The 27,080-nt window shown below is 42.8% G+C and overlaps 2 protein-coding genes across 2 annotated transcripts; both read left to right on the top strand.

Moving 5' to 3' along the window:
• The first annotated feature begins 3,432 nt into the window (after positions 1-3,432).
• LOC128808802 (ferritin light chain-like) lies at positions 3,433-9,571 on the top strand. The gene is made up of 3 exons (XM_053980356.1): positions 3,433-3,607; positions 6,422-6,568; positions 7,806-9,571. The coding sequence occupies exons 1-3, from the start codon at positions 3,440-3,442 to the stop codon at positions 8,307-8,309; spliced, it is 819 nt and encodes a 272-aa protein (XP_053836331.1). The 5' UTR covers positions 3,433-3,439; the 3' UTR covers positions 8,310-9,571.
• A 4,177-nt stretch (positions 9,572-13,748) lies between these two features.
• MYOD1 (myogenic differentiation 1) lies at positions 13,749-17,080 on the top strand. The gene is made up of 3 exons (XM_053981560.1): positions 13,749-14,303; positions 15,782-15,860; positions 16,427-17,080. The coding sequence occupies exons 1-3, from the start codon at positions 13,749-13,751 to the stop codon at positions 16,675-16,677; spliced, it is 885 nt and encodes a 294-aa protein (XP_053837535.1). The 3' UTR covers positions 16,678-17,080.
• Positions 17,081-27,080: the final 10,000 nt, after the last annotated feature.

Genomic DNA, 27,080 nt, shown 5'->3' with positions numbered 1-27,080 from the left:
GATGAATGAAGATGGCCAATTCACAAGCATACATATAGCACATTTATTTGTTTTTTACTTTTTCCTCACACAGCCCTCTGTTTTCATCATAGCTATTGATGGGCACTGAATGAGAGAAAAGTCTGGCAGCATTAGATAGACTATTTGCAAAGCACATGAAAAACCCATCACAGCTAGAAAGAAGCAAACAGATGGCAGCTGGAGAAAAGCAACAGCCTTACTACCTGTAGTGAAAGAATAAACAATACCAACTCCAGATCACAAAGTGCAGCCAAAAGAATCTAGCTTTAAATGACAGAATCAGGGTAGAAAATGGCCAGATACAACAAAATGTTTGCACAGTAGGCTGAGAAGAATGAATATTTTGAGAGGGTTGCTAAAGCCCACTGACACAAATAGTCCTCTCTACTGCACTCTGCCAAAGAATAAATAGGAAAAGGAGTGGGGAGGAGTAGAGAAGGTATGGGTTTGTGTCTAAGAGAGTTTATTTTGATGGAATTTTAATTGTAGTTCTGTATACCACACTGTGGTGTTTTGGCTTCCCACGCTGCCATACACTTTCAACACACTTTAAAATATACTGTACCGAAATCATGCTAAATGATAAAAATGAAAAGATACCTTTCATCAAGGCATGTGCCTGTAACCAACCCTTTGATGACCCTTGTAGGTCCCTTCCAACTCAGAATATTCTGTGATTCTGTGCTGAAAAGCTGTACCTAAAAAACTGAACAAAGTGCCAGTTCCCTGGAATGCTGCATTTTTTGAAGTCACAAGCTTTTGGAGCAGATGATACTTCCCCAGTCCAGATACAAAGAGCATGTGATATCACCTCATGCTATGTAGCAAGAATCCCTATATTATTTTGTCATGGAACTTTTTCATAATACAATTGATGCAAATGGTGTGTATTTCCTTTAGTTCTATGAAGCACAAAGCAAAATAAACTGAATGGTGTTCTTATAAAATGAACATATGGAGTATAAAGAATTTTAGAGTCAGTTTTCAGATCAGCTTCATGATGGCCTTAAGAACTGCCCTTGTCTCTTAGCTGTCCATCACTGAAATGGGATAACTTAATATAGTTTTCCAAGGCTCCAGAGCCCATTAATGCAGAGACAAACCTCTATGAGATTATATGCTCAGAAATTACCATAATAAATGCCCAATTAACTAAATACAACTACAAACTTTTCCATGGGGACACTGGCTAACTTGTTTGCTATTGCTATTCTACAGTTCAAGTTATTCAATCAAGTATTTATTTAGGTTGGGATGTCAATCCATACACACAGAGAGGCACCACACTTGCTCCTCTTCCTCCTCCTCTGAGGGAATCAAGGGATAATTCTGGAATAATAAAACACTAGCAACTACTTTACAGGCCAAAACAAGGATAATTGGAATGGAAGGAGCTAAAAGGTAGCTGATAGAGGTACGTCCTTCCAGCAAAAGTCCCTAGTGCTACAGTGAAGAAGAGGATGCCTACTGAGAACTTCAGAATAAGTTCATACATTGCTCAAGTGTCTTGTCAATATATTGGCATTTAATGACTTTGGGTACTTATTTTAGCCTTGCAAACATTACAGTTATATTACTCACATGAAATTTTACCCAAATGCTTAAATGCTGTTTGATATTTTTAAGTGAAGCTTATAATTTAACTAAAACATGAAGAATCAGAACTAAAATGGCTAATTACAGCAAACAAAGAGGGCTGAATAGCATATGAGATGGAGGCACTGAACAAGAATTATTTAAGTTTCTCATGAGCAATGTTCTCATATCTCTACATGACTACTCTCAGATGATGCATGCTGGGCTCTAGGCAGTCAGATCCAATAACAATTAAAACAGGCAACGGAAAATGATTCTGCCCTTAGCATCCTGGGTTGGTGGGGGAGTGATCTGCTAGAAAATATTCCACAAAACAGCACATAGCATTGAGCTTACTAAACAAAGTCACTGAAGAGAAAATTATTGATTTTGAAGGGTGTTGAGATTATTCATATTTCCTCTCCACTGGTGTGAATCTATTAAATGTAAAGAAATGCTCAAGAAATGCCGAGCTCCATCCACATGGTAAAACAGTTGAAAAAAATCAGGAACATGTATTTTGAAGTTACTGTACAAGCTGAGGGTTACTGCTTACTAAAATACTGAAGATAGTTTAACAAGCATAGGTAGGACCAATTCAGCACCAACATTTTTAGCACTAAACCAAAAAGCCTAAAGAATTTACCCTGTAGCCAAGACACACACTGCTAAATTCCCAGGACTTTTCAGAGCTCACTCCCTCCTCAGGACTGCCTCTGCCTAGATGTTCTCACCAGCCACCCAGCCTCAGCCCAGCCTGGTCACACTTTCAGATGCTGCTGCTGGAACAAGAGGTACTGAATGTGACTGCCCGGAAAAGGGCTCAGCTCTTACATTAGAAGAGTTTTATCCACGGTATTGCTGTCTCATAAAGACAATATATTAGAAACAGGAAGCAAAGAAGAGCCAGCGGGTTACACTGGCTCTGCACAGCTCTGATGTCAAAGAAAATGAGAGGCAGCAGATGGGACTATGCCAAGAACCAAACTGAGGGAGCCACAGCATCCTGAGCTCCTGGTGCCCTGACCATGAGTGTACAACACAGCACAGCTGGTGACCCTTGGACATGTGTGTGCAACACAGCACAGCTTCTGTCCCTTGGACATGCTCTGCACCAGAGTACACATAATTGCACATCGAGCTGTTGGCTTGTAGCCTCCCTAGGAGGGGCAAGCAACAAATATGTGCATTTCCTAAGTTCTTCTGCTTCTGATTGTCTTCTCTGCTTTCCTCTACTACCCTGCTTAAATAGGAAATACTTTCACTTCAGCTGTGTTGCTCTGTTTGGAAAGAAAATGAAGACATGTCAAATACACAAATCTATGTTTTTCTCTTATGTTTGTAGGACCATCTTGGAATACTCCAAACCTGTGACACATGTACACGTGTAATCATGAACCACTGAAGAGAAAGTATATGCTGGAATGTTTTATTAAGAAGACTCATAGGAGAATCCTTTTCCTCAAGTCACTCATAGTCAAGATTCAATGTTTTATAACCACTTCTTCAGCACAAGTGTGCGGCACAACTACAAGTAGAGGCCAAGTTAACATATCTACTTAAATGTTAAGGTAAATCTTTTATGTCAGTTATTCACTATTCACACTGTTTGCCAGCACCCGCGGGTTCCTCGGGATGTTCGGAGCTGTTCGCGTTCCCGTCGCGCCTGCCCGGGGCCCCACGCGCCATGGCGGTCCCCGCCGGCCCCCCCGCATCCGCACACCCACATCATCCTACTCCTCCTCCCTCGGAGGGCGGGCGGCAGCGCGCAAGGTGTGTCCCAGGTGCCCGGCTATATCAGACGGCGCGGCGGCGGCGCGGCGGCCCCATGGCGGCGCCGGTCATGGCCGAGCCGCGCTCCAAGCGGCCCCGGGTGATGCTGCCCGCCTGCCCCGCGCACCGCCCGCTGCCCGGCAGCCGCGTCCGCCACGGCTTCCCGCCCTCCGTGGAGGAGGCGCTTTGCGGCGTCACCGGCGCACAGCTGGAGCTGCACTACTGCCTGCAAGCGCTGGTAAGGCGGCGGGCTGCGCACGGCCACGGGAGGGCATGGCGGGCTGCGTGTGCCCCCATCGCCCTGCGCCGGCAGCCACCGGCGGAGGAGAGAGGAGGTGCCGGAGCCCGGTTGAGGAGGGTTTAGAGTCGGGCTGGGACGGCACAGCGCTGCCTGTGTCCTGACCCAGGGTGTTCGGAGGCTCTCCGGGCTCCCCGACCCGCCGGCGGCAGCGCTCCTGCTAAAGCCGCGCCGCGGCCGCTGCGCCCACACGGCCACGAAAACAACGAGGAAAGTCCGTAACGAGCTGGCTATGATACGAGCGCTCGTGTATTATGGGTAATTCACAGAGGGCCTTTTGCCTGGAGAAAAAGGTCAGGAAGAGGAGATGCTAACAGCTTTGGAGTATAACGCTTGAGTGGGTTTCCCCCAAACTTTGTTGAATAGCTGCGTGTGTTAACTATAGTCTGTGAACGTTGCGGATGGCTTAGGGTTTCTTGCTCCACAGGCATGAACTTTGGACATGAAATCATAAAAGGTATCATTGATACCATGTCAAATTCATGCCAGAATTGCATCTGGCTACATTATCAAGTGTTAAGCAAACATATAACTTAACAGAGACATTAAAATTAAAAAATCAAAATTATCAATGCCATACCTTCTGATGGCAAGCATCCACAGGGAAGCAACAAAAAATATATTCAGTATATTCCCAAGATCTTTCAATTGAGTTTGGTATCAAGTATAAGTTCAATGAAAATTTAAGTATGCAGTAAAACATGTTAAGCCTGTGGAAGAAAAAAGTTGTAGTGATTGGCAGCTGGATAGGATGGAGAAAACTCAGTTAGAAATTGACTGTGGATAAATCAAACCTAGAAATGTGAACATCCTAAAAAGTGAATGATTGACATAAAAGATTTACCTTAACAGTTAAGCAGATGTGTTAACTTGAATTCCACTTGAAGTTGTGCTGCACACGTGCACTAAGGAACTGCTTATAAAACACTCAATCTTGGCTGTGCTGTCAACAGAAACAGGAATGAGTGACTTGAGGAAAAGGATTCTGCAAATAAAGCAATGAATGTTCTTAATAAAAGGTTCCAGTATGTGCTTTCTCTTCAATGGTTTATGGTTGCATGCGTCTATGTGTGTCACAGGTTTAGGTTGTCCCAAGAAGGCCCTAAAAATATAAGAGAAAAACATACACTTGTGTGTTTAACATGTCATTGTTTTCTTTCTGAACATAGGTGAAATGAAAGTATTTCCTATTTAAGCAGGGTAGTAGAGGAAAGCAGAGAAGACAATCAGAAGCAGAAGAACTTAGGAAATGCACATATTTGTTGCTTGCCCCTCCTAGGGAGGCTACAAGCCAACAGCTCGATGTGCAATTATGTGTACTCTGGTGCAGAGCATGTCCAAGGGACAGAAGCTGTGCTGTGTTGCACACACATGTCCAAGGGTCACCAGCTGTGCTGTGTTGTACACTCATGGTCAGGGCACCAGGAGCTCAGGATGCTGTGGCTCCCTCAGTTTGGTTCTTGGCATAGTCCCATCTGCTGCCTCTCATTCTCCTCACCATCAGAGCTGTGCAGTGTTCCAACCTGTGTAACCTGATGGCTCTCCTTTGCTACCTGCCTGTAATACTTCTCTTTATGAGACAGCCATACCATGGATAAAATATTCTAAATATAAGAGCTATTAGATCTGTTAACATGGTTAAATATGGCAGTGGTTTAAGTTGTTACTTTCCCATACAGAATAGAACAAGGCCAGCAGAGGATTTAGGGTTGTAATACTTCTGAAGTATTGAATGACCTGGTTTGTAAAGGACCTCAAAGATCATCGGGTTCCAAACCCCCTGCCATGTGCAGGGACACCTTTCCCAAGACCAGGCTGCTCAGAGCCAGCCTGGCTTTGAACACTTTCAGATGGGGCATCCACAGCTTCTCTGGGCAACCTGTTCTGGTGTCTCACCATCCTCACAGTGAAGAGTTTTTTCCAAATACCTAATGCAAACCTGCTCTTTCAGTTTTAAGCCTTTCCCCCTTGTCCTGTCACTGCATGCTCTTGTAAAAAGTCCCTCTCCATCTTTCTTATCAGGCACTGGAAGGACACAATTAGGTCACCAGAGCCTTCTCTTTTCCATGTTGAACAAACCCAATCCTCTCAGCCTTTCCTCACAGGAGAGGTGCTCCATCTCTCTGATAACTTTGTGTTCCTCCTCTGGACTCGCTCCAACAGATTTATGTTCTTCCTGAGATGCCTTCCCAGGCATGAGTTACATCTAATATTGAAGGTGTATAGTTCAGTAGCAGTATCCATTATTTTGGAATACCATGTCCATAATAAAGCTGATAAACAGGTGCAAAGTTGTGCTTATTCTCTTTCTGGTATTTGCCTCATCTTTCTCATAACTTTGAATGCTAACTTTTGATTGGAATGTAGGCCTGCAGGGATAAATTTTATGTTCCCTGTTCTGGGAATATGTTTAAAAAACAAAACACAATTACAAAACACACACATGCAAACCACTCATAAATAAAATATTCTGAAGAACTCTTAACTGCTGTTGCAAGAGTAACATCAGTACTACAGTTGCCTGACCGATTACAAGATAGAACGAGTTCTAGTAGAAGTATAGATTTTTCATTTTATACTCCAACTACTCACTTCATTTATTGTAGAAATTGGATCAAGTTCTCCAAAGTGATCGTGCTTCGTGAACAAAACACCTTCCATTGGAAGGGTCTCCCAAGTTCTGTTAAAGCCACATTCTGCTGCAGGTGAGTCCCATATCTGGCAAATCTTAACACTCTTGTTTTGTGTGCTTAGGGTGAATATTTTGATCAGTCACATGTGGCTCTACGAAATATTTCAAAGTTTTTCCTGCATCAAGCTCTGGAAGAGAGAAAAGCCGCAGAGGCGTTAATGAAGTATCAGCAGGAAAGAGGAGGCCATTACTGCTCTAAAACCATCCAGGTGGGTAGTAGTCAACAAATTTTCAAGCAGGTGTGATCTGTTTAACTTACTGAATTATATTGTTGGTACTTCAGATCTCTGCATTCACCCACTATTAGATTTCCAGATATAATTTATCTGGCATTCTTGTGTAGACAGTTTTGTTCTTGATTGTGATGCCTAGAAACTGTCAGACATACAGTCCTGACTCTATGGGGTTGCTTTCCAGCCCAAAAGAATATGGACAGTTTTCCCCTTTTCTTTCACTCAGCTGGATACTGCTATTTCCAGTATGCTGCAATGGATTATGACTCATTAAATTGTGCTGAAACAGTTCACTTGTCTCCTTCACACTGAACCTAAGTGGAAACTTAGAGATGACTAGCACCTAAGAAAAGGAAAAACCATCCATCTTGGGGCAGTAGTTGATTTCCTAAAGTACAGCTCATGACAGAATTTGAACCAAGATCTAACCTGGGCTTGCACAGGTACAAAGGAATAACGCAAAAGTTTTCAGGAAAAAAATAACCCACCTAATTTAAGACCAAGAGGCTGATTCTCCTCTACCAAATTAGTTAATACAGAATGCTCTTCTCTGGTCCATCATAGCAGTTAAGCTGTAGAAAGTAAAAAAGCTATTGCAAAAACCTTTCTTAATACTCAGTTTGCATCAAGGAAGAGCTTAGGACTTCCAGTACTTAAAGGGAACATACAGGAAATAGAGAAAGGGACTCTTTGTCAGGGAATGCAGTGTTAAGATGAGGGATAACAATTTTTAACTGAAAGAGGGTAGATTTAGGCTAGATATCAGGAAGTCTCTCTTTACTGTGAGGGTGGTGAGACAGTAGAAAAAAATGCCCAGAGCAGTAGAGGATCCCCCATTACTGGGAGTGTTCAAGGCCAGGTTCAATGGGCCTTTGAACAGCCTGGTCTAGTGGAACATGGCAGAGGGTGGGGACAAGATGATTTTAAGGTCCCTTCCAACCCCAACCATTCTATGATTTGGTTTCCTGGTGTAAGAACCCTCTTCAGGCATAGCTGCTGCTATGTAAATCTGTTCTTTGAAGAAATGCTTGGGTTCTGCCACTTGTGTTTACAGCCTGAAAAAAAACAATAGATGCTCCAAACTGGAAGTGGTTGTTGCAAAATCATAGTACAACTTTTTTTAGAGCACTAGGTTAAGTTGCAGGAATCCATTAATGAATACAGATACATGAGCTGTTCTTTTGAGTAAATACGATTCTGTCTTTGTTTTCAGAAACCAAACTGTGATTATGCAGTCGGTCTGATGAAAGCCCTGGAACTAGCAATGGTACAATGGAAAACTATGCTACGATATTTTGAAGAGCTTTACACCCTGAGTGTTGAAAATGCAGATCCACACAGTGCAAACACTATCAAGAAACAATTTATTGGGCCCAAAATCCAGAAGATCAAGCTGATGGGAGATCTGCTGACCAATGCTCGCAGGCTTGACTGTTCCCAAGATGGCAGAAATAGTCTTGGGGATTACTTTATGGACCGGCTGCAGAAAGAGTTCAGGACCAGCATAGAGTCAGAGTCTAGTGATCACTGCAGCCCCTGCCCACCTCTCCAGGAGTGCACAGGAGCTGCAGAAGGTCTGAAGCGACCCCAGAGAGAATGCTCCCAGCACAGAAATGGCATAGGGCCAATATATGCAACCATACACTGCACCACGATGCTGCCACAGTGTAACAATGGCACAAGAGCAAAGGTGAAGCAGGGCAGGGAGGGCCTTTAATGCTCAGTCTGCTGCAGCTACAGGGCAGCTCCTCAGGCAAACCTGACCCAAGGGTGGAGCTGGGACCAAAACTCAGGAGACATGATGCTCTATCCCTCCTCCTGCTTAAACCCCATCCCCTCATCCTTTGCTGAATCACAGCTCAAAATCTAGCCCATACCACTATTAGCTTTAAATGATAGCAAGGTTGCCAGCTAGATTGTCACATTTATCTATGCAATTCTTCCTGGAAGCCAAAAGTTCTTAAGCTTCTTCTCTCTCTTAAATGATTAATAGGATCAGTTAGTGCAAATTATTTTAAGAATATATATAAATTTTATTAAAACAAATAAAAAATAAATCACTGCACCTTCAGTGCAAGGAAACTTTTACATGGCAGAAAATCCAAATACTAGTTTTATATTACTGAATATTTTATTTTACTATTCGGTATTTTTAATTACTAACAAGTATAGTAAAATAATGAACTTTTTAAAAATACTTGTTCAAAAACAATGGGTTTTTTGTCTTATTTCTATCATAGTAGCAATTTAAATAAGTAGTCTAATGAATTACTGGTCAGCTATTTCTAGTGGTATACTTCAGGATGAAGGATGCAAACATTTCCTCAACAGTGGGAATAAGAAAATGTGCTGATTTCTCTATAGTTATTGCCTAATTGGCTTTTCTCATCCTGAGAAAGCAGATGAGAGAGAAATTAGGAGTTCTCATTAGATGAGAACTTTAGAGGTTCTAGGGCATATTTTGCAAGTGTCACCGAAGAGAGTAACTCTAGGACTTTGTCCAGACTTAACATAGGATGATTGCTTTAATTATGATACAGAGCCCTATCTCAGCTAGCTCACTAAAGGTATTACTGTGGCACTCCTGCTACTTCTTATATTCCCTATTTGGTCCCAAGGAGGAGCATGAGATCCTAGTGAAAAAAGAGTACACTTAACTAGAATTGCATCAGACAGAATTGCTACTCATTAGTTTTGCCTTTCAATTAGGGCAGTGTTAGCCAGCTTGGTTCAAGTGCAGAAGTGTCCAAATTCCTCTCATTAGTCCCCTACCAGAGTGCCTCATTCTGTACCCTGGCTCCCAAGGTCACCTAAGAAGAGCAACTGGCCAGATCAGCTGCCTGCAGTTAGGGATTTTTTGTCATTATATACATCTTTTCTGCAGTTGGGGTTTGATTCATTGGAAGATTGCCTCACACTTTTGTGTAATACTTTAGCTGATACTCCTGTTTTGCTTAAAAATAAATTCAGTTCCACGTCTGCGTCTCCAGTGTATTCCTCAGTTCACCACCCAGGCATGCTGGTAATCTTCTCCAAGAGATTTTGCATATGTGTACAAAACCGTGCCGGTATTTTTCTGCATATGAGAAAGTTGTGCATGATGGAAGAGTATGACAGAGTGAAAATAAATGCCAGAAAACTGCATTACTCTAAAAGCACTGCATAATGAAACATTTTTAGCAAACTCTGATAGAGCTAGAGTAGCAATTAAGTAGCAATTTCTGCAAAGCCCACCTTCTGTTGGTGTTGTAACACGGGTCAGAAAATTACAATGCAGATGTTTTCCCAATCTTTTCTGTGAATGTGGTCCAGCTTTGGGGTGGGGATGGGGAACACAAACACTTTAAAACAACTTCTGTATTCATCCATAAAAATACTGCCAAGTGCCACAGGTACGGCTCAAAGCACTTTTAGAATCATGCTAGATTTGCCTGTGTTGAAATTGCTGCTCTTAATACAGCAGGACTCTAAAAGATATTTCCATCTGGGCTAGATTCCATCACCCATCCTCATGCTGAGCATACCTTATTCAACAATTAGTTCCAACTCAACATGAATAAGAGCAATGGAATCTGTCTCTCTCAGTATTAAAATACAGCCCACTAAGTGTGAACAGAGCAAAGCTATTAACTGAATTCTAAACTAGTGCTGTGTAAAACTACTTCATGTACTACTAGTAATGTTTGACCTACTTGTACAACAACCTTCACCTTTTAAAAGCTGATCACCTGAAACATAGTTACAGCTTCCCCCATGGTTTACAGCATTTAACAAAGTCCAACATAACAAAGAACCCGACTTCTAAATTTTTCAGAGCTAGACTTACTTGCCTCTTTTTTTTCTATGAAGTAGTGCATGTCTGTATCTCAGACTTCTCATGTTCATCTTCTAACCAAATGCATCCACACACTCTAAGGATATAAGTCTTTTTCTCTCCCTTTTCCTTTGCCAGAACATGTTCTGGGCCCTCTGCCTCTAAAGACAATTCTGTTAATTCCAGATAAACTCAAAATCAGCCTCTATCTTCTGAAAAAGAAAAGAGAAATCAATCAGTTACTGTAGATAATAAGCTCTTCATGTCCACATGCTACTTCTGCTGAGAGGGCATACACATTTGTGAATATGGTCTCAGATTTAACAATACCTGTCAGTTGTGTACAGGATTAATCTATCCATGTTTCTAAGTGTAGCAAGTACAATCTGCTTCTGCCTTCCCAGCTTCCTTTTCAATCACATCCTGAAAAATAATCTATCAAGGTTGAATGTAGAATAGGTTAAGGGCAACAGCTCTTACAGAAACTTCGCAAATTCTCTTTCTCTGCTGAATGCTTTTTGAGCCACACTCTCTGTATCTGTACTACCAAAGCAGTGCCCAAACAATCCAAACACACAACCTGGGAAAACTGAATAGCTAATGCAGCACCAGTACCCTAAACATAGCATCCAAACCGGAAGATCAGGAGAGACCTAATCTTTAGTGAAATTCTGAGTTACAGCCCCAGAGGCTTTCAGAGATGTTTAAAAATGGAATCCTTGTAAATGCTTGCCATAAGCACTACCTATGGTGGCCTGCTCTCACAGTTAGGAGTGCCCTTGAAAGTCTCCAAGTGAAGATTGTTCTGTCCTTCATCCTCTCCACTGTGGCCACACAAAACTGAGAAGAGCATCTCAGGGTTTGTTCTTTGCAAGAACTTTTTTTTCAGGCCTCACTGTACATGGTAACATCTTTCTGGACAAACCTGTCTTGGGGAATTACACTGGAAAGTGGATGTTAGTGGTGGCACTAGCAGGGAATCACAAAATCAGAATTGTTAGGATTGGATGGGATGTCTGGAGACCAGCATGTCCAAACCCAAAGGAAGGTGTCCTCAAGGGCACTTTCACTGAAAGACTACTGTGTGGAATTTACTTGGTCACAGCCTTCTCCTGACCTTTTCACTAGGAGGAATTCATGCACTTGAGCCCACATTCATGGGCAATTGTTGGCAAACTCCCTGTAGTGCTTGTCCAAGCCCCACTGTTTGTTACCACTTTGCCCAAGGTAATCCCTACTCACTCAAGTCCCTGAGTGTCTTTTCCTGGAGTCACATATAAGCTACAAACACACAGAGGCAGAATAGGCTATAATAATGACTAAATATTAGGTAAAATTACGTTTTGACAAAAATTAAGCCAATGGTCTGGAGAGAGTTTAAGTGTCTTGAGTGGGTCACACTGCCAGCACAAAGCCTTGATATCCCATTTTACATGTTCAGTTGTTACAGCATAAACCTCTTTCTCATTTAAATTTATTCTACATTATTGTATACCTTGCACTACTTTGAATACAAATTATTTTTACTTTGTTAGCTGTTCAATAAAGATTTAAAACCAATTATCTTTATTCCTTCTGGATCAAAGAACATCTGCAATAACATTGAGGTGTCTCAACAAAATTGCTACTCTGCCTCTCAGAAACAGCTGGGAGATACATTTCTAAATGTGTAGGGGTGGCCAGTAGCTGATCTCCCTCCTTGGGACATATTGCTTTTCAGTATCGGGTACACTGAAAAAATGAATTTCTACATATAGTTTTATCTTTAAATAAAAGTTTTATCTTTTAGAGATACTGACAGAATGCAACTTACAGTTCTTATCTTGGTCTGTATTCAAAGATATTTAGGTAAGTAGAAAATGAGAAGTGCAGATTAGGAATTTTTGCCAAAAAACAAATCGTGTAATAACAAAAGAAGCCACCGTCATGACAGCCCATCTGAGAAATCATAGGCACAGGGACTGGGAATTGATCATTGATGGATGTTTTTTACCTTTTGTGATTCTGTCAGTCAGCCCCTTGTCCCACTGAAAACAGAGCTTTGCTGCTGATTTTGAATGAGCTGAAATTTTGCCAACATTTATAACTGCAGAACAGAAATTATTTTTCGGTTTTGGGACATTAAATATATGCACTACTATTTTAATGATTAAGTCCGTGAAATCACATAGTTGAATTACTGAATTCCTCTGAGAGGAACCTAATTTCTCATCTAAAATGATACTCAAAAAAACAGAGTAAAAACTCTGGCACCGTTGAGAGGCGTTACCAAAACCCATCCCATTTCCCCAAGCTCCAAACTATCCCGCTGTTAGAAATAAATCCTTATCGCGCGAGCCGTCCAACGCCACGGTACGGACTGAGATCCATCTCTCCCAAGGTTTCCGAGTGAAGGTGAACAGAGCGGGAAGAGGAACCCGGAATGCCGGAGTTCGCAGGGGTTCCCGAGGGAAGGAAGGCTGGCGCACCGCGGGCACTGCGGCGCTTCCCACTGGGACAGGCCCGCAGCGCCACCGGGTGGCCACCACCTGCCCGTTTTGCCGCTTCCCGCTCCCATCTTCGCCGCTCCGCGGTGTCCCCTCTTCCCCTCTGCCCCGCACCTCCCACCTCTCCGCGATGTCCCCGCTTCCCCTATGTCCAGCACCTCCCGCCTCTCCGCGATGTTCCTGATTCCCTTCTCTCCAGCACCTCCCGCCTCTCCGCGGTGTCCCCGCTTCCCCGCCGTCCCGCACGGTCCCTGCTGTCCGCGGTGTCCCCTGGAGCCGCCCGCCCCCACGAACGCCCCCGCAGTAATTACCCTTGTGGCCGTGGAGCCGCAGACAGACCTGCCCAGGGGCTGGGGGCTTTTTCCCTGTGAGGAACCAGCGGAGCTGTCACCGGTATGTTCGGTGTGTCCCCCCGAGCAAGCGGCCGGCGGCACCCGACACCTTCGGGCATCGGGGCGGCTGCTCTCCCTGGCGCGGCGGCAGGGCGGGCTGCTGAGAAAGGTAAAAAAAAAGCCGGGGGAAATGCAGCCCTGCGCGCATCCGAGCGCCCGGGCTGCCGCTGCCCCTGAGGGACACCGCGCCCCCCCCGCCGCCCCGGCCCCCGACCCGCCCGGCCGCGCCCCCCGACCCGCCCCGTCCCGACCCGCCGCGCCGAGGGGCTCAGCCATAAATACGGCCCCGAGTGGCGCTCCCGGACCGGCACGGCTGCGGAGGGGGTCGGGGCAGCAGCCAGCGCTGGTGGCCTCACCTGGGAGAGGCTGCGACAGTCCCGGCTTTGCGCACCCGCCCGGCCGCAGAGCAGCCCAGTCGAAGGCCCCTCTGCTCTGAGCCCCTCGCTGTCCCCTCTGGCGCTCCCATGGACTTACTTGGCCCCATGGAGATGACGGAGGGCTCCCTCTGCTCCTTCACAGCCACCGATGACTTCTACGATGACCCGTGCTTCAACACGTCAGACATGCATTTCTTCGAGGACCTGGATCCCCGGCTGGTGCACGTTGGGGGTCTGCTGAAGCCCGAGGAGCACCCGCACCACCACGGGCACCACCATGGGCATGAGGAGGAGCACATCCGGGCGCCCAGCGGGCACCACCAGGCTGGCCGCTGCCTGCTGTGGGCCTGCAAGGCGTGCAAGAGGAAGACCACCAACGCTGACCGCCGTAAGGCTGCCACTATGAGGGAGCGCCGGCGGCTCAGCAAGGTCAATGAGGCCTTCGAGACCCTCAAGCGCTGCACCTCTACCAACCCCAACCAGCGCCTGCCCAAGGTGGAGATCCTGCGCAACGCCATCCGCTACATCGAGAGTCTGCAGGCCCTGCTGCGGGAGCAGGAGGACGCTTATTACCCAGTGCTGGAGCACTACAGTGGGGAATCGGACGCCTCCAGCCCCCGCTCCAACTGCTCCGATGGCATGGTGAGTGCCCTAGGGAGGACTCCCTGCCACCAAGGTGCCCTGGACGCTGTTGGTCCAAACCTGAGCAGGTCAAGTCACCTCTTCCTGCCCTTCCTATAGCAGCTGCCTTCTGTACCTCCCCAGGCAGAAGACAAAGTCCTTTCTCATGCCTTGAGCACTCGCAGTGAAGGGAGGCGGGGTCCCCACATGGCAGGATCTTTGGGAAAGAAGAAGAATCTCATACACATTTTGTTCCCTGGGATAAGAAGTTAGGCAGGTTCCCCATGTCCTAGAGGAGCCAGGGCAAAGCTGCTGGGGGAGAACTTTGGGAAGCTGCCTGGAATGGGCACCTGGGGGCATTGCCTGTGATCCCGTAGCTCCTGAGGCATCTCTGTTTCCATCTTCTGCTGTATCATTACCTTTGAATCCTCTAAGAACAGCAGAGAGCAAGGGCCCCCTAGGACATGGTAGTTACACAGGAATTGGTAAGACTCTGGGTTTTGTTTTCTGCCATTCATCATGACAACAGGAGGAGTGTCTAAGCAACAAGAATTGTTCTTCTTGACCCTTAAGAAAAAGATTCTCCATTTCTCTTCTTACTTACTTCATCCCCTCCATAGATATTTACAAGCAATAGGAAGGAGAATCCAGGCTTTTAGTCCTGTTTGTACATTATGGGCGTGGGAGAAGAAGGGTGGGTGCCAGAGAGGGTGCCTCAACCCCACATCTTTTGGCTGGGGCTGTAGGTTCAGCCTCTGGTGTGACTCTGGGCTGGTGGGATGTGGTGACCAGAGTCCAAGACAGCTCTCTGGATAGGCCATGAACTGCCCTTTCAGACAAGAGATTGCTTTTTGTGCTCTGGTAGGGATAGTTGTTACTGAGTTGAGTATCTGCGATTATACGAGACTTAGATTGGAGAGATTTACACAAATTATTCCTCTTCAAGATACAGCCTCTTTTAATAGAGGAATTTGATTGTGGATTAAAGTATTGGGGAAAAAAAAACATTAGTCAATGTTGTAGAGCACTTTCTATATTAAATGGAAATGGGAAGAGAAACTGAAGGAAATACAAAGGAACAGGGTAGACTGAGGCTTTTAAAGAGGAATTCATGTTTAGAAAAATCTTGAAAAACTAAATTAAAAAGACATAATTCCCCTTTCACACAGGTCTCAGGACACTAAGATCTCCCTGTTGTAAACTAAAGATACATGAAGGGCTGTATCTGATCAGAATGCTGGAAAGCCTCATCTCATCTGTAAAGCTGCAGCATCCGACGCAAGGGTGGTAACTTTCCTGTGGAACAGCTGTGCCACTTAAAATATTATGGGGTGGACCCCCTTCTAGCCATGTTTTTCCTTACTCAAAGAATCTACAACTTGATGGCATTCCAGACAGGACTGGAATGATGGTGCAGGCCAGAGCCTGAAATATGAAATTAGATGGTCCCTGGAATTTGGGTAAGAGTCTGACCTCACTTGGATTTCTCTCCTTCCCAGATGGAGTACAGCGGGCCTCCTTGCAGCTCTCGCAGAAGGAACAGCTATGACAGCAGCTACTACACAGAGTCCCCAAATGGTGAGTACATGCCCTAAGGGCAGTGTGAAACACTGCGACAGAGACAGGCAGTGCAGCAGCTTTCTTGTGCCTGCTCCGTGTCCAGTTGGGCTGAGAGAGGAACCTGCCTTTCCAACCAGCAAGCCATTGTTGCTGGTAGAGGCACTGCATTTCCTCTAGGTGTATTTGGAAATAGGGGGATATGTTATAGCTGTGTTTCCCATTTTGCAAATCTAACAGTTGGATAGAAGTATGTTATTCTCTGTAACTAATTTCAGCATTTAACCATTTCTACATGAAGACTTCTTACTCTATAATTGATCCAAATTGGAGTAATTTATGACTGATTTCAAATCTGCTCTTCCCTTTCAATGGACTCAGTGAAGCCTTAGATCCTCCCCGTCCCCAGAGCAGCATGCCGTGGTTGGATCTCTCTTCCATTTTGAAATTACAATCTGTTTTCTGGTAATTGGTGTCCTTCAGCACTACTCATTTTCTCTGAGTCTTCACATGCCCACAAATGTGTAGTGCCCACTGATGTTAATTACCCATTGGATAATCTGAGCACCTTTTTGTCTGTTTTTTAGATCCAAAGCGTGGGAAGAGTTCTGTTGTTTCCAGTCTTGATTGCCTCTCAAGCATTGTAGAGAGGATTTCCACAGATAATTCCACATGCCCTATACTGCCTCCAGTGGAAACTGTTGCTGAAGGGAGTCCCTGTTCCCCTCCAGAAGGAGTGAGTCTGAGTGATGGTGGAGCCCAAATTCCTTCCCCCACCAACTGCACCCCACTCCCCCAGGATAACAGCAGCAGCAACCCCATCTACCAAGTGCTATAAGGACCCCTCCAGCTGGACTGCACCAATTTGCTCCGTTTGGCCTTAATCAAGACCTGCCTTCTAAGGTTGAAAAGACTTTTAAGACTTGTTCCAATTCTAAAATATCACTGAAAATTCCTTCAGCTATCTAACTTTGCAAACCTGTATCACTTCAAAGTACACATAGTTATTTATTGGTTGTTAAACTAAAGTTATTTAATACATCTAGAGATAAAATTGTATACCATGAAATCGCCAGTGTTTAATCTGGGCTGTGGGGAATAGGAAGCAGGCTCTTGAATGTGGAGGAAAATAGAAATCTCCAGCAGTAGTGGCATAATAGATCCTTCCTGTTCTGGCCAAAATAAGGTTGTGGACCATTTTTTATAAAACTTTTGTATAATTGTAAATAAGAGTTGCTTTCCAAAAAAAAAAAAAAAAGAAAAAAAAAAAAAGAGCAAAAGAAAGAAATTAAAAACAAAACAAAACAAAAACTTAAAAAGGGGAGAAATTTAAAAATATTTAATATTGCTTGGTTTGTTGTGTCAAACTTTAACTTTATATATTTATACGATGTGTTTGCCAAGAATGTTTTCAACAGTATTCTAAATAAAGACCCTTATTTATAAAATCTGTGGTGTTATCTTGACTTTCGTTAGGGCTTCTAGAATTACTAGTGCATTCAGGAGTGGTATTAGATCTCTGCCTTGGCAGGAAGAAGATACAGGCTCTGATTCAGCAAAGAAATCAAGAACATGCTTCAGTTGCACTACTTTGCATAAATATGCTGCTGTTAAAGGGTCTCCTTTCTTGATATTCTGTTGTGATCACTGTTAAACCTAGACCTGAGCATCACAGGTCATTATTAGAGGGATCAAAAAATAAGCATGTTTCTCCTCCTGGCCCCAGAATTTACAATTACATTGTAGGACTTGATCTTACAAAGATGTGTTGAAACTAAGAATCACAAAAAATTAGTCTCTCCAAATTCCAGTGTAACTACTGAAACCATACAAAACTCACAAAAACAGGTACTACATTTTTGGACAAGTGTTCACATTTTTCATTCAAGTTCTATTTTTCAAGTGTTTGTACCAATTTCATGTGTTCTCAGGTATTAGAAACTAATTGCAAAGGAGTTTTTGTCATAAAGTTCAAGTTACAGATCACAGTTTTCCTCAAGTTCAAGTTGGAATGTAAGCCAAAGATAGGCAGTTTTAATTTGGATTTGAACTTTATGCATCTCTGGCAGCACTGCTCCAGGGATTTGCTTCTTGTTTAGAGCCTCTCTAAAAATAACCAGTGGGCTCTGTTTCATTCAGTATCTATGTGTAACCTTGAAAGCTGGCTGTGCAACTGAAAAATGTTAAGCCCTGAGCTGGTTGTCATTGGAAAGAAACAATCAGGGCATTTCTGTGCATCTGGACAAGAATAACCAGCAACTACGACCTGTTTCTTATCACATTCCTATGATTTATGGATTTTGTAGAAACCTCACAGTAAAATAAAAACAAAAAACACGCTGAAAACCAATCTAGGTATCATCATCATCCCTAAATACTTTGATGACAGACTAGTCATTGTATTCTCTGTTAGGTGACTATTATAGAGGGAGTTTATACAGCTCTTACCTTAAGCAGGAAGAAGAAAAAGGGAACAGCTAATTCCAGGGAATGTTTCCCACTCCTTTAATCATGTATGGCCTTGAAGATCAATGTTCTGTGGAGAGGAGAGGAGCAAGCTGCCATGTGTTGAGCAGAGCAATGCAGTTGCTTTTCTTTCTTCCTGGGGCAGTCATGCTCCAAGCTTGGTGATTTATCTGAAGCCAGAGGTGCCGGGATGGTAGCAGCCATGGGTATTCCTTCCTTATCCACGAGCTTGGGGTCATGGTGGATGATAAATTAGTGTCAAGGCACAGGACCATTCTGTGGAACAGCCCAGGCTCCCATGGATCAGAGGAGACTCTGAGGCAGGACTGGCCACTCTCAAAGTCCAACATTGTAAAGGTCTCCCATTGATTCCCTGTGGGCAGAAAACACTCCAGCCCATCAAGATTGATCGTACTCCTTTCATTTTTCCATTAAAAATAAAAATCAAACTAATGTGAGAATGTGCTAATTCATACTATTAGGAATCAGGAGGGTCTCTACTAAGGTTGGAAAAATGGCCCAGGTTAGCTGGAAGCCTGTATCCCTTATAAAAGCTAAGCAGAGACAGTTGCCTCACAAATCAGGACCTCACACATCATCAATATCATTTTCATTGCCTTCAGCAAACAATCAGGCCCACAATGCAAAAGAGTCAAAAAACGCTTTTGTGAAACACTAAAGATCTTTTAATCCCCATAATTTGAGGCTGGTAAAAGTATCACTTTTACTGCCATTAAATGGCAACCAAAAAGTATTTTGGCAGCTCAGGAATAACAGAGGCTCTGGACATGCTGGCAGCACACAGTTCATGCCTGCCTTGCTTGCACCCCACTTCTGAGGGACACAATGGGGGGTACCTGGCTGTAGGGCTGCCATGGCAAAGTGGGCACAGGGCACTTGTGCTCAACAATGTTCACGCAGTTCCATGTGAAGTCATGTATATTGCATTTCACTGATTTATTTTAGCCACCCGAGTTTCCACATACTGATGTTAATGTTACAACAGAGAACAGGCATTTAGCACATCCCAAAATAGATGGATGGATGATGAAGAAAAAAATATTCATAAGTTTCCTATGCAAAGCCCATCTTTCTCCCACTGATGTCAGTGAGAAAAGTTCACTGGAGTAAGGCCAAAGGGCATCAGCACTGATAAATACATGTTTAGGTGACAAATATATTTATTTTTTTACTTAGATAAGGAAAATTGTTCCCCTGTGCCATTCCTTCCTGTTTATTTCTAAGGTAATAAATATATTTAAAACAAAGCCCTGTGCATCAAGAGAACAGCATGTAACTGATAGAAATATATCCCAGTCTATAAGTAAATATTTCGAGGCTAGTAATATTTGGATTCAGAGCTTTAGTTTAGTTCTGACACAGCCCAGAAGCATATGCAAGACTGATCCAGCATTTACAAACTTTGGTTCTTAAATTGGGTTCCTGAAGATGAATTTAGGCATTTAGGGTTGATCCTACAAGACAAAGTGCAGCCTACCTTGGTCTACAGAAACACTCCAGCATAGCTTTGAACACACACTGATAGTCTGAACGTTTATATCACACAGGTTCCAGTTCAATATGATGTTTCCTAAGGAACACTGCCTCCAAAGGCAAAGTCATACAGATACAAACAAATAAAGGAAAGTAGCTGTCTTCGAACATAATGATAAGGGCACATTTTAGGAATGCTTGATTTGATTTGGTAACTTAAGAAAGCACTGGATGACAAACCCAGGATTATTGGTTTATCTCACTCAAACCACTGCTATGGAAAAAGGTGAAGAGGAATACATTTATACTTCACTTACATGCAATAAATGCTCTGATTTACATTTAATCAGATCATTTGCCAGTATGAGAATGAAGAGAATCCTTTTCCTACTTTCAATGTTCCACAACAAAGTGCAATAAAATTGCAAATAACAATGTTAAACACCATTTCCTGCATTATCATAGCAATACTGCTACAGAAATATTTCACATACTGAACATTCAATTTTAGGCAAAAGATATATGAACTATTCCTGGTATATGTTTTCCCTTTAAAAAGATTTTATTATCTGTATCCAAATATATTAAAGAAATACTACATTGGCAGTTGCTTCACACCAGATACTGCTCTTCTAAAATGACTTGTCATTTTCAACTCAAGATTAACACCTTAAAAAAAAAAACTTGAAAGTGGACAGAAAAGCAGTTTTCATTTTACATCTTATATTGTGCAGAGATATTTGAAAGGTTCAAAGTGTGCAAAGGTTCAAAACTGCCATCTTCAGAAGAACTACATCCAAAATGGACAAGGAAATATTTGTACCTCATACCACATGAATTTTAATGAATGAATTAATTAATATTTCATTTTTGTTTAGAAATTTCATTGAAATCAGTAGGAATATTTCCAGCTTCAGTAGGAATATTTTCAGAATATTTTCAGACTGCACATAATACTGTTTGGGATAGTGTTCACGTAGCAGTGCAAAGCCAGGACAAACTTCCTGCTGTGACCCTTTGCTCGTGTTCTGGTCACTGACCCATTTCTGTCACAATGCTTTCAGATGTGCCGATCCCCCTGAGCACAACCCTCTGAACAAGCTGCCAGGCTTTATTGTTCACCTGATCTTGAAAGTACCATCAAGAAACTGTTCCCATAATAGTGCTGAAAGCCTACAACAGCTCCTAAATGAGTGGCTGACACAGAGCCTGTGATAGCAGGAGATGGTATGAAGGTCATTTCACATAACTTGCATGTGGCAATCTTGGCTCCACAGGCAGTAGGTAAAAAGGCCTGTGTAGAGTCAGAGTGCAAATCTCTGACAGCACGACCTGGAGATCATCTTGGGAGGCACATCCAAGTACCTCATTAGGCACTATTTACTATCAGCTCACCCTCCCTCAGCCTTTCAAATCACTGGTTTTCTAGTAAAAACTGTTGAACAGCCATGACCTCCTCTCCTTGATGGATGCAGCATGCTCCCTTCTCAACAGGCTTGTTGCACAGCTGTGAATGTCATTAAGTGGAGACCTTTCCATATTTGACATTTCAGGGCTAAAAAGGGAGGGGATGGTTGCTAGCATAATACAGAAGAGCTGTCAGATAGTCCTTTCCCTCCCAAGACCCAGCAGGAATTAGGAACACGTCTGACAGAGCCACTTGGGTCAGTACAAGGAATCCAGAAATTTCCCTGTGGACCCAGAAACCTACATTTTGCATACACAGCCACTTCTGAATAAAGACCTTAACATTGTAAGCTAATGGTGAAAACTGATTTATCCTGTAACCATGGGGTGATGGAAAACCTCAGGGGTTTCCCAATAATACAGTCAACATGGCACTGAACTCACATTTTCTTTCTACAATACCAATAACTTTTATCATCTGCAGGCATCTTAGCAACATCAACAAGTGTGCTATTTTATGTAATACTCAATGTATAACCTCACATTTATCAATAGCAGGGCAAATACTGTACCTATTTATTTAAAATTTACTAAAAACTATAACAGACAATAACCATTTATTCACATGATTGAGGGAGGTTGCAATTTTCATTGGAATCTTGTTTTTTTTTTTTTCTTTTTTGTTGGGAGTCAGAGTCACTCAGAAGTCTGTGTCTCAGCACAGCTACCACCTAGTGCTGCATATCCATGGCAGTAAAAGGGGGCCCCCAATCTCCACAGTCCTCCCTAACCCACCTGAACGGACCTTGAACTTTTTCTGGTCCAACAGCCACATCTGCTGGGAAAAATTTTAACTACAGTTCTTCCTGAAATAGTTGCTTGGTGAACTCCATGTTCTGTTTTATCATCTTACCATAATGTAAGGTTTGTTGGTGCAGAAACAGCAAAAATATTCAGTCTTCAGACAGCACCTGGAGGCCCATACACTAGGAACGTCAAGAAAAATATACTGGAAAAACCAATTTCTTCCCTACCAAGAAACTTCTATAGAAAAAGAGACAAAAAATTGTAAGACTAGTATGGTTGGTTGGGTTTTGGCTTTTTTATTGCTAGATAAATTTTTAGGCATCACTCCATTTTTCTTTGTTTTAAGGGAAAAATAAAGACAAAAGGAGGGAGAAAATGGAAGGTCTTTGGATGCATTGTATGGCCTGTGCTGAGAGCAGTGGTCCTGAGGGAGATAGGCTGCATGCCAAGAAGGCAGGTGGGGAAGATGCAGAGGAACTGCAGATGACAGCAGGATCACAATGACATTCTCTGGTGACTTTGTCAGTAGCCTCAGTAGGGCGCAAATCTTGGCCACTGGACCAAGGGAGGTGATTTTCCTCTCTACTTTGGCTCTAGTGAGATCCCACCTGGAGCTGTGCCTCCAGCTCTGGGCCTCCTCAGCACAGAAGGGATATTGACCTGTTGGAGGGAGTCCAGAGGAGGCCACCAAGATGATCAGAAGGATGGAGTACCTCTCCTATGAGGAAAGGTTGAGAGAGTTTGGATTGTTTAGCCTGGAAAAGAGAAGGCTTCTGGGTGACCTTCCAGTACATGAAGGGAAAATTCAAGAAAGATGAAGAGAGGCTATTTAAAAGACCATGTTGTGAAAGGACAAAGGGGAATGGCTTCAAACTGAAAGAAAGTAGGTTTAGATTAGATATTAGGAAGAAATTCTTTACTGTGAGGGTGGCGAGGCATTGGAACAGGTTGCCCAGGGAAATTGTAGGTGCTCCGTCCCTGGCAGTGCTCAAGGCCAGGCTTCATGGAGCTCTGAGCAACCTGGTCTAGTGAGAGGTGTCCCTTTCCAAAGCAGTGGGGTTGGAACGAGATGATCTTTAAGGTCCTTTCCAACCACAACCATTCTATGATTCCTTTTATACTTTAGCAACACAACATTCCTTTCTTTCACATCAGTGCTCTACTTCTGAATCTTAAACCAGATGAAGCAATATCTTTTTGTTCTGAATTTTTTTACTGGTTTTTATGGCACCTGTGAGTTTCCTGAGGCAGGAGCCTAGACAATCCACATTTGAGAGCTGCTGCTTGCTGCAGTGTGAAAGTACATTACTGAACCAACAAGCAGTGCGTAGGCTTTTCTCCAGGCCACCGGAGGGCAGCATTTCCATGAAAAACAGGACTTCGACAATTTTTTTTTTTTTTTTTTTTTTTTTTTTTTTTTTTTTTTTTTTTTTTTTAATGTAGCATACATTCCTTTTTCCCCCCCCAAATTCTCACATCTAACTCTTTCTCAGCTCAGGTAGAGAACATAATTTCACACCATAACAACTGAAATCAATGAGCCGAGTTCCTACCCAGTGTAAATTCATCAGTCTTGCTGGCAGTTGACACAGTATATTGGTACCCTTAGCTGTTGGGATTATTACAGCAAGTACAAGCTCATGGTTTGAGTTTGGATGCTTAAAGATGCATTTTTATGGAAAAAACTACAGGCTTTTGTGTCTATATGGCAAGGCATCCTGATATGTGGACTAAAGTTCAGGATGAAGAGCATCACAGAGCAAAGCATTTATAAAACAGCTTGTCAAGGGAGACCCATTTTTCATCCAGGGCACGTAATGCTCTCATTACAGATCTAATGCCATAGAAATACAAATGGATGCAAGGGGGTTCATGTGTCACACATGTTCCTTTGTATAGGACTGGTCTCACTTACATCCCTTTGTTCCCTTTGGAAAGTAATCGTGGTATGTGCTAGGCACTCATGCTCTATGCTCTCAAAGGCTGTCCTCTGCAGACCCACACACTTAAAACAGCTTGCAGTTGAAAGCCAGCTGCACAAAATGTACTCCCAAACATGCCTTTCAAAAGCTTCGCAAATGCCAATTACATTAAGCGATAAGAAAAAAAGCAACGAAGCAATGTGCCTAAATAACAAAGCTAGAGATGGAGCTAGACACTTGGTTTGAAGTACTTCCAAGAGAGTTGTTAAATGCAATGGCCAGGGCAACTCTGGAAGAAATAAATTAGCATGCTCAGTTAATATTTCAAGCTCTGTGGGAGTAAAAACTGTGTGTGGTAAGGGGAAACAAAGGTAAAAATATCACAGGGTGCTATTCTGTTTGCTTGTTTGCCAAGGACACTTTAGCTTTTGCCATTTATTATTCTTCACAGTATGCTTGAAATTATGCAGGAAGACATAAAAGTGTCAGCATTGCGTCACTGGCCTTCCTAAATTTATCTTTTACCCACCTGTTAAATCTCAGCTCAAGGTCAAGAGAAAAACCATTTTGAGTGAATGGACTATGAGATAGACACATTCATGAAAAATATCTTAGTAGGGTTCTTTTATCTTTAGTAGCATCTTCAACAATAGTTTAAAAGATTCCCCACACCATAGACAACAGTGGGGTTTTCTTCTGGTCCTCATAAATACAAACTGACTGACTGAAGCTAATAGAGGTGCCTGGTTCCAAATCTTAGATACCTGTGGTGGGGAAAGCTCAGGCCATCACAAACTCTCAAGTTCCAGCAAGTAGTGTGGCTTGAGTCCATTCCAGTACACATCTGTTGGCAGCTGTTTCCATCTGCTCCTTCTTGAACCATTCTGCTCACTTCCCAGGGAAGAGCAGGAAGATTGTCACGCAATGAATTCGCTTGTTGTGAGCTGGCTGCTCATGTTTTACCTCAATCTGTCATCTCACCTCATCTGCTCTCTGGCCTTTTTTTGCCATAAGAATTCTGAGTTATGCTCTGTACCTAAGGGGGAAAAGAAACCCCAAACCAACTATTCCTCAAATGTGGGTGCCAAAACATTATTCCTTCTTTTAAGTACAAATAATTGTTATGAGCAAGAGATAAAGAAAAGATTTATCAGATTACTTAGTCCTCACAGATGAATCACACAGTGATTCCTGCATGTATGTTTTGCAGCTAAAAGTGTCTGACATACCTTCACTTTGTGATGAGGGAAGGCAGATGGCCTTCAAGTACTCCATGACCATTACCTGCGGCCTTTTTTTGTTTTGTTCTGTGGTAAAACACAAAATGGAGAAAGAGGAAAAAAATAAAAAATAACATTTTCTATTTTAGACATTTTTAGACATAACATTTTCTATTTTAGTGTTTATGTTTCCAGACTTGCAGTTGAGCCTTTAGGAACTTTGGTTGACTGAGCAAATGTCTATGCACATTAAGGTTCCTCTCTTAATTTGTCCCATTGCTATTTAATGTACTTGTTAACTTGATATCTACACATTAACATTAATTGGCCAGACTAAGCAAAAGATTTTATTTTTTTCTTAACCAAGATAATTAGTTTTATATTTTCATCTTTGAAAGTTTTAATTTATACTTTGATATATTATCTCTAGTCTGATTTCCAACTGGACCAAATCCCCTCAAATCTCTTGGGCATTCAAAACTTTCAGGTGTACCTGAAAATGCAAACTTTTGTTCATAAGCATCTTTTTTTTTTTGTTTTTTCAATCCCAAAATACCTGAAAGTACATCCCTAAATATAAGCAGCATTCTGCAGATCCTATTCAGCCTAGGGCTCAGAGGGGAGAAATAATCAGTAAGAGAAGCAATACAACAGAATATGCAAACCTAGCTGAAGAAGATTCCATTAGCAACACAAATGCAATCATATGGATTTTGACCTGGACAGAATTATACAGATTTGTGGATGTATTGGTTAAAATACCTCCTAAGGGCTTTACAAGCATAAACTCAGGAAAACAGAGTAATTTCACTGACTTGCCCCATCCCTTTTCTGTGCTCTGTCCTTTGCAGCATGCATCTGTCTGCTTGGATTATGCCGTGGTCAAACGGGGCCTCACAAGCACAGCAGCACTTCAGCATGGAGACCTTTCTATATAATGAAGGCTTCTGAAGGTGCTTGGCATGATAAAGCAATTAAGAAACATCTTTGCCCACATCCTGAATTACTACCACAAATCAACCATTTCCTCCACTTTTTAACAGGCAGGATAAGTTGGAGAACAATTCCAGAAGAACCTGTAGAAATCTATTGTATTTTTTATTACAGTTGGAAAATTTCAAAGAAAAAAATGTCTTTATTATAGATTTGAGAACTGGACCCGCCTGTTTTCTCATTGTTCCATAGGAAAGCCAATAAACATGCTATTGTAGGCCCTCTTAGGATGAGAATCCATCCCAGAAGAGCAGAAAGGTCCAACTTTCTATGAGAATGGAGCATTTCTTAAGGAAGACCCAACTCTGATTTCTTGCAGGCCAACTCTGAATATCTTGTCCCACTGTGATCCTTCTCTGCTTCCTCATTATTTCCCAATTCCTTCTACTGCTGGGCTACCTAGAGGCAAAGACTACAACTCCAAAACCTGACAGAACCCACAGATGAATCAGACTGAATCAGTAAACAATGACTAAAAGTGCAGTGTCATACGAACAAGCATATCACTGTGCCTAAAGTTAAATAATTTAAATACAAACCTGCTGCAAATCTTAACAGGAATTCTAGCCACAGTCTGAAGAGCTGGTATAATCCTATTGCACTGGGATTCCTACATAAGTTTTCCCAAGGTCCTGGAAACTCTGGGTAGAGCATGTTCCTGCTTCCTGGAGTGCAGAGACCATTCATTATAGCATGTCCCAGAAGGGAAAGCAGAGAACAAGCTAATAGAGGTGCCATCCCTTCACTATTGCCTTTCTTCTAGCTCTCAACGCTTCATTTGACTGGAACAAAAGGCTGCTGTTAATGCTAAGGCATAGGCCTAGGCATGAGACAGGATAAAGAAACCTGCATTCCCAGCAGCTGGTCCAAGATTTGGGACAGAAAGTGGATTTTGCTTTCCATTTACTCACATTTATATTGTATAAATCCTG

This window comes from Vidua macroura, chromosome 6 (genome assembly GCF_024509145.1).
Source record: "Vidua macroura isolate BioBank_ID:100142 chromosome 6, ASM2450914v1, whole genome shotgun sequence".
In the NCBI taxonomy this organism is placed as follows: Eukaryota; Metazoa; Chordata; class Aves; order Passeriformes; family Viduidae; genus Vidua; species Vidua macroura.
Note: the sequence above shows the minus strand (reverse complement) of the source record. Positions and strands in the feature narration are given on the sequence as shown.

Coding starts and splice junctions, on each gene's coding strand:
- MYOD1 (XM_053981560.1), top strand. CDS start 13,749: ATGGACTTACTTGGCCCCATGGAGATGACGGAGGGCTCCCTCTGCTCC. Junction 14,304..15,781: donor CCAACTGCTCCGATGGCATG/GTGAGTGCCCTA, acceptor TCTCCTTCCCAG/ATGGAGTACAGCGGGCCTCC. Junction 15,861..16,426: donor CTACACAGAGTCCCCAAATG/GTGAGTACATGC, acceptor TCTGTTTTTTAG/ATCCAAAGCGTGGGAAGAGT.
- LOC128808802 (XM_053980356.1), top strand. CDS start 3,440: ATGGCCGAGCCGCGCTCCAAGCGGCCCCGGGTGATGCTGCCCGCCTGC. Junction 3,608..6,421: donor ACTACTGCCTGCAAGCGCTG/GTAAGGCGGCGG, acceptor TTGTGTGCTTAG/GGTGAATATTTTGATCAGTC. Junction 6,569..7,805: donor ACTGCTCTAAAACCATCCAG/GTGGGTAGTAGT, acceptor CTTTGTTTTCAG/AAACCAAACTGTGATTATGC.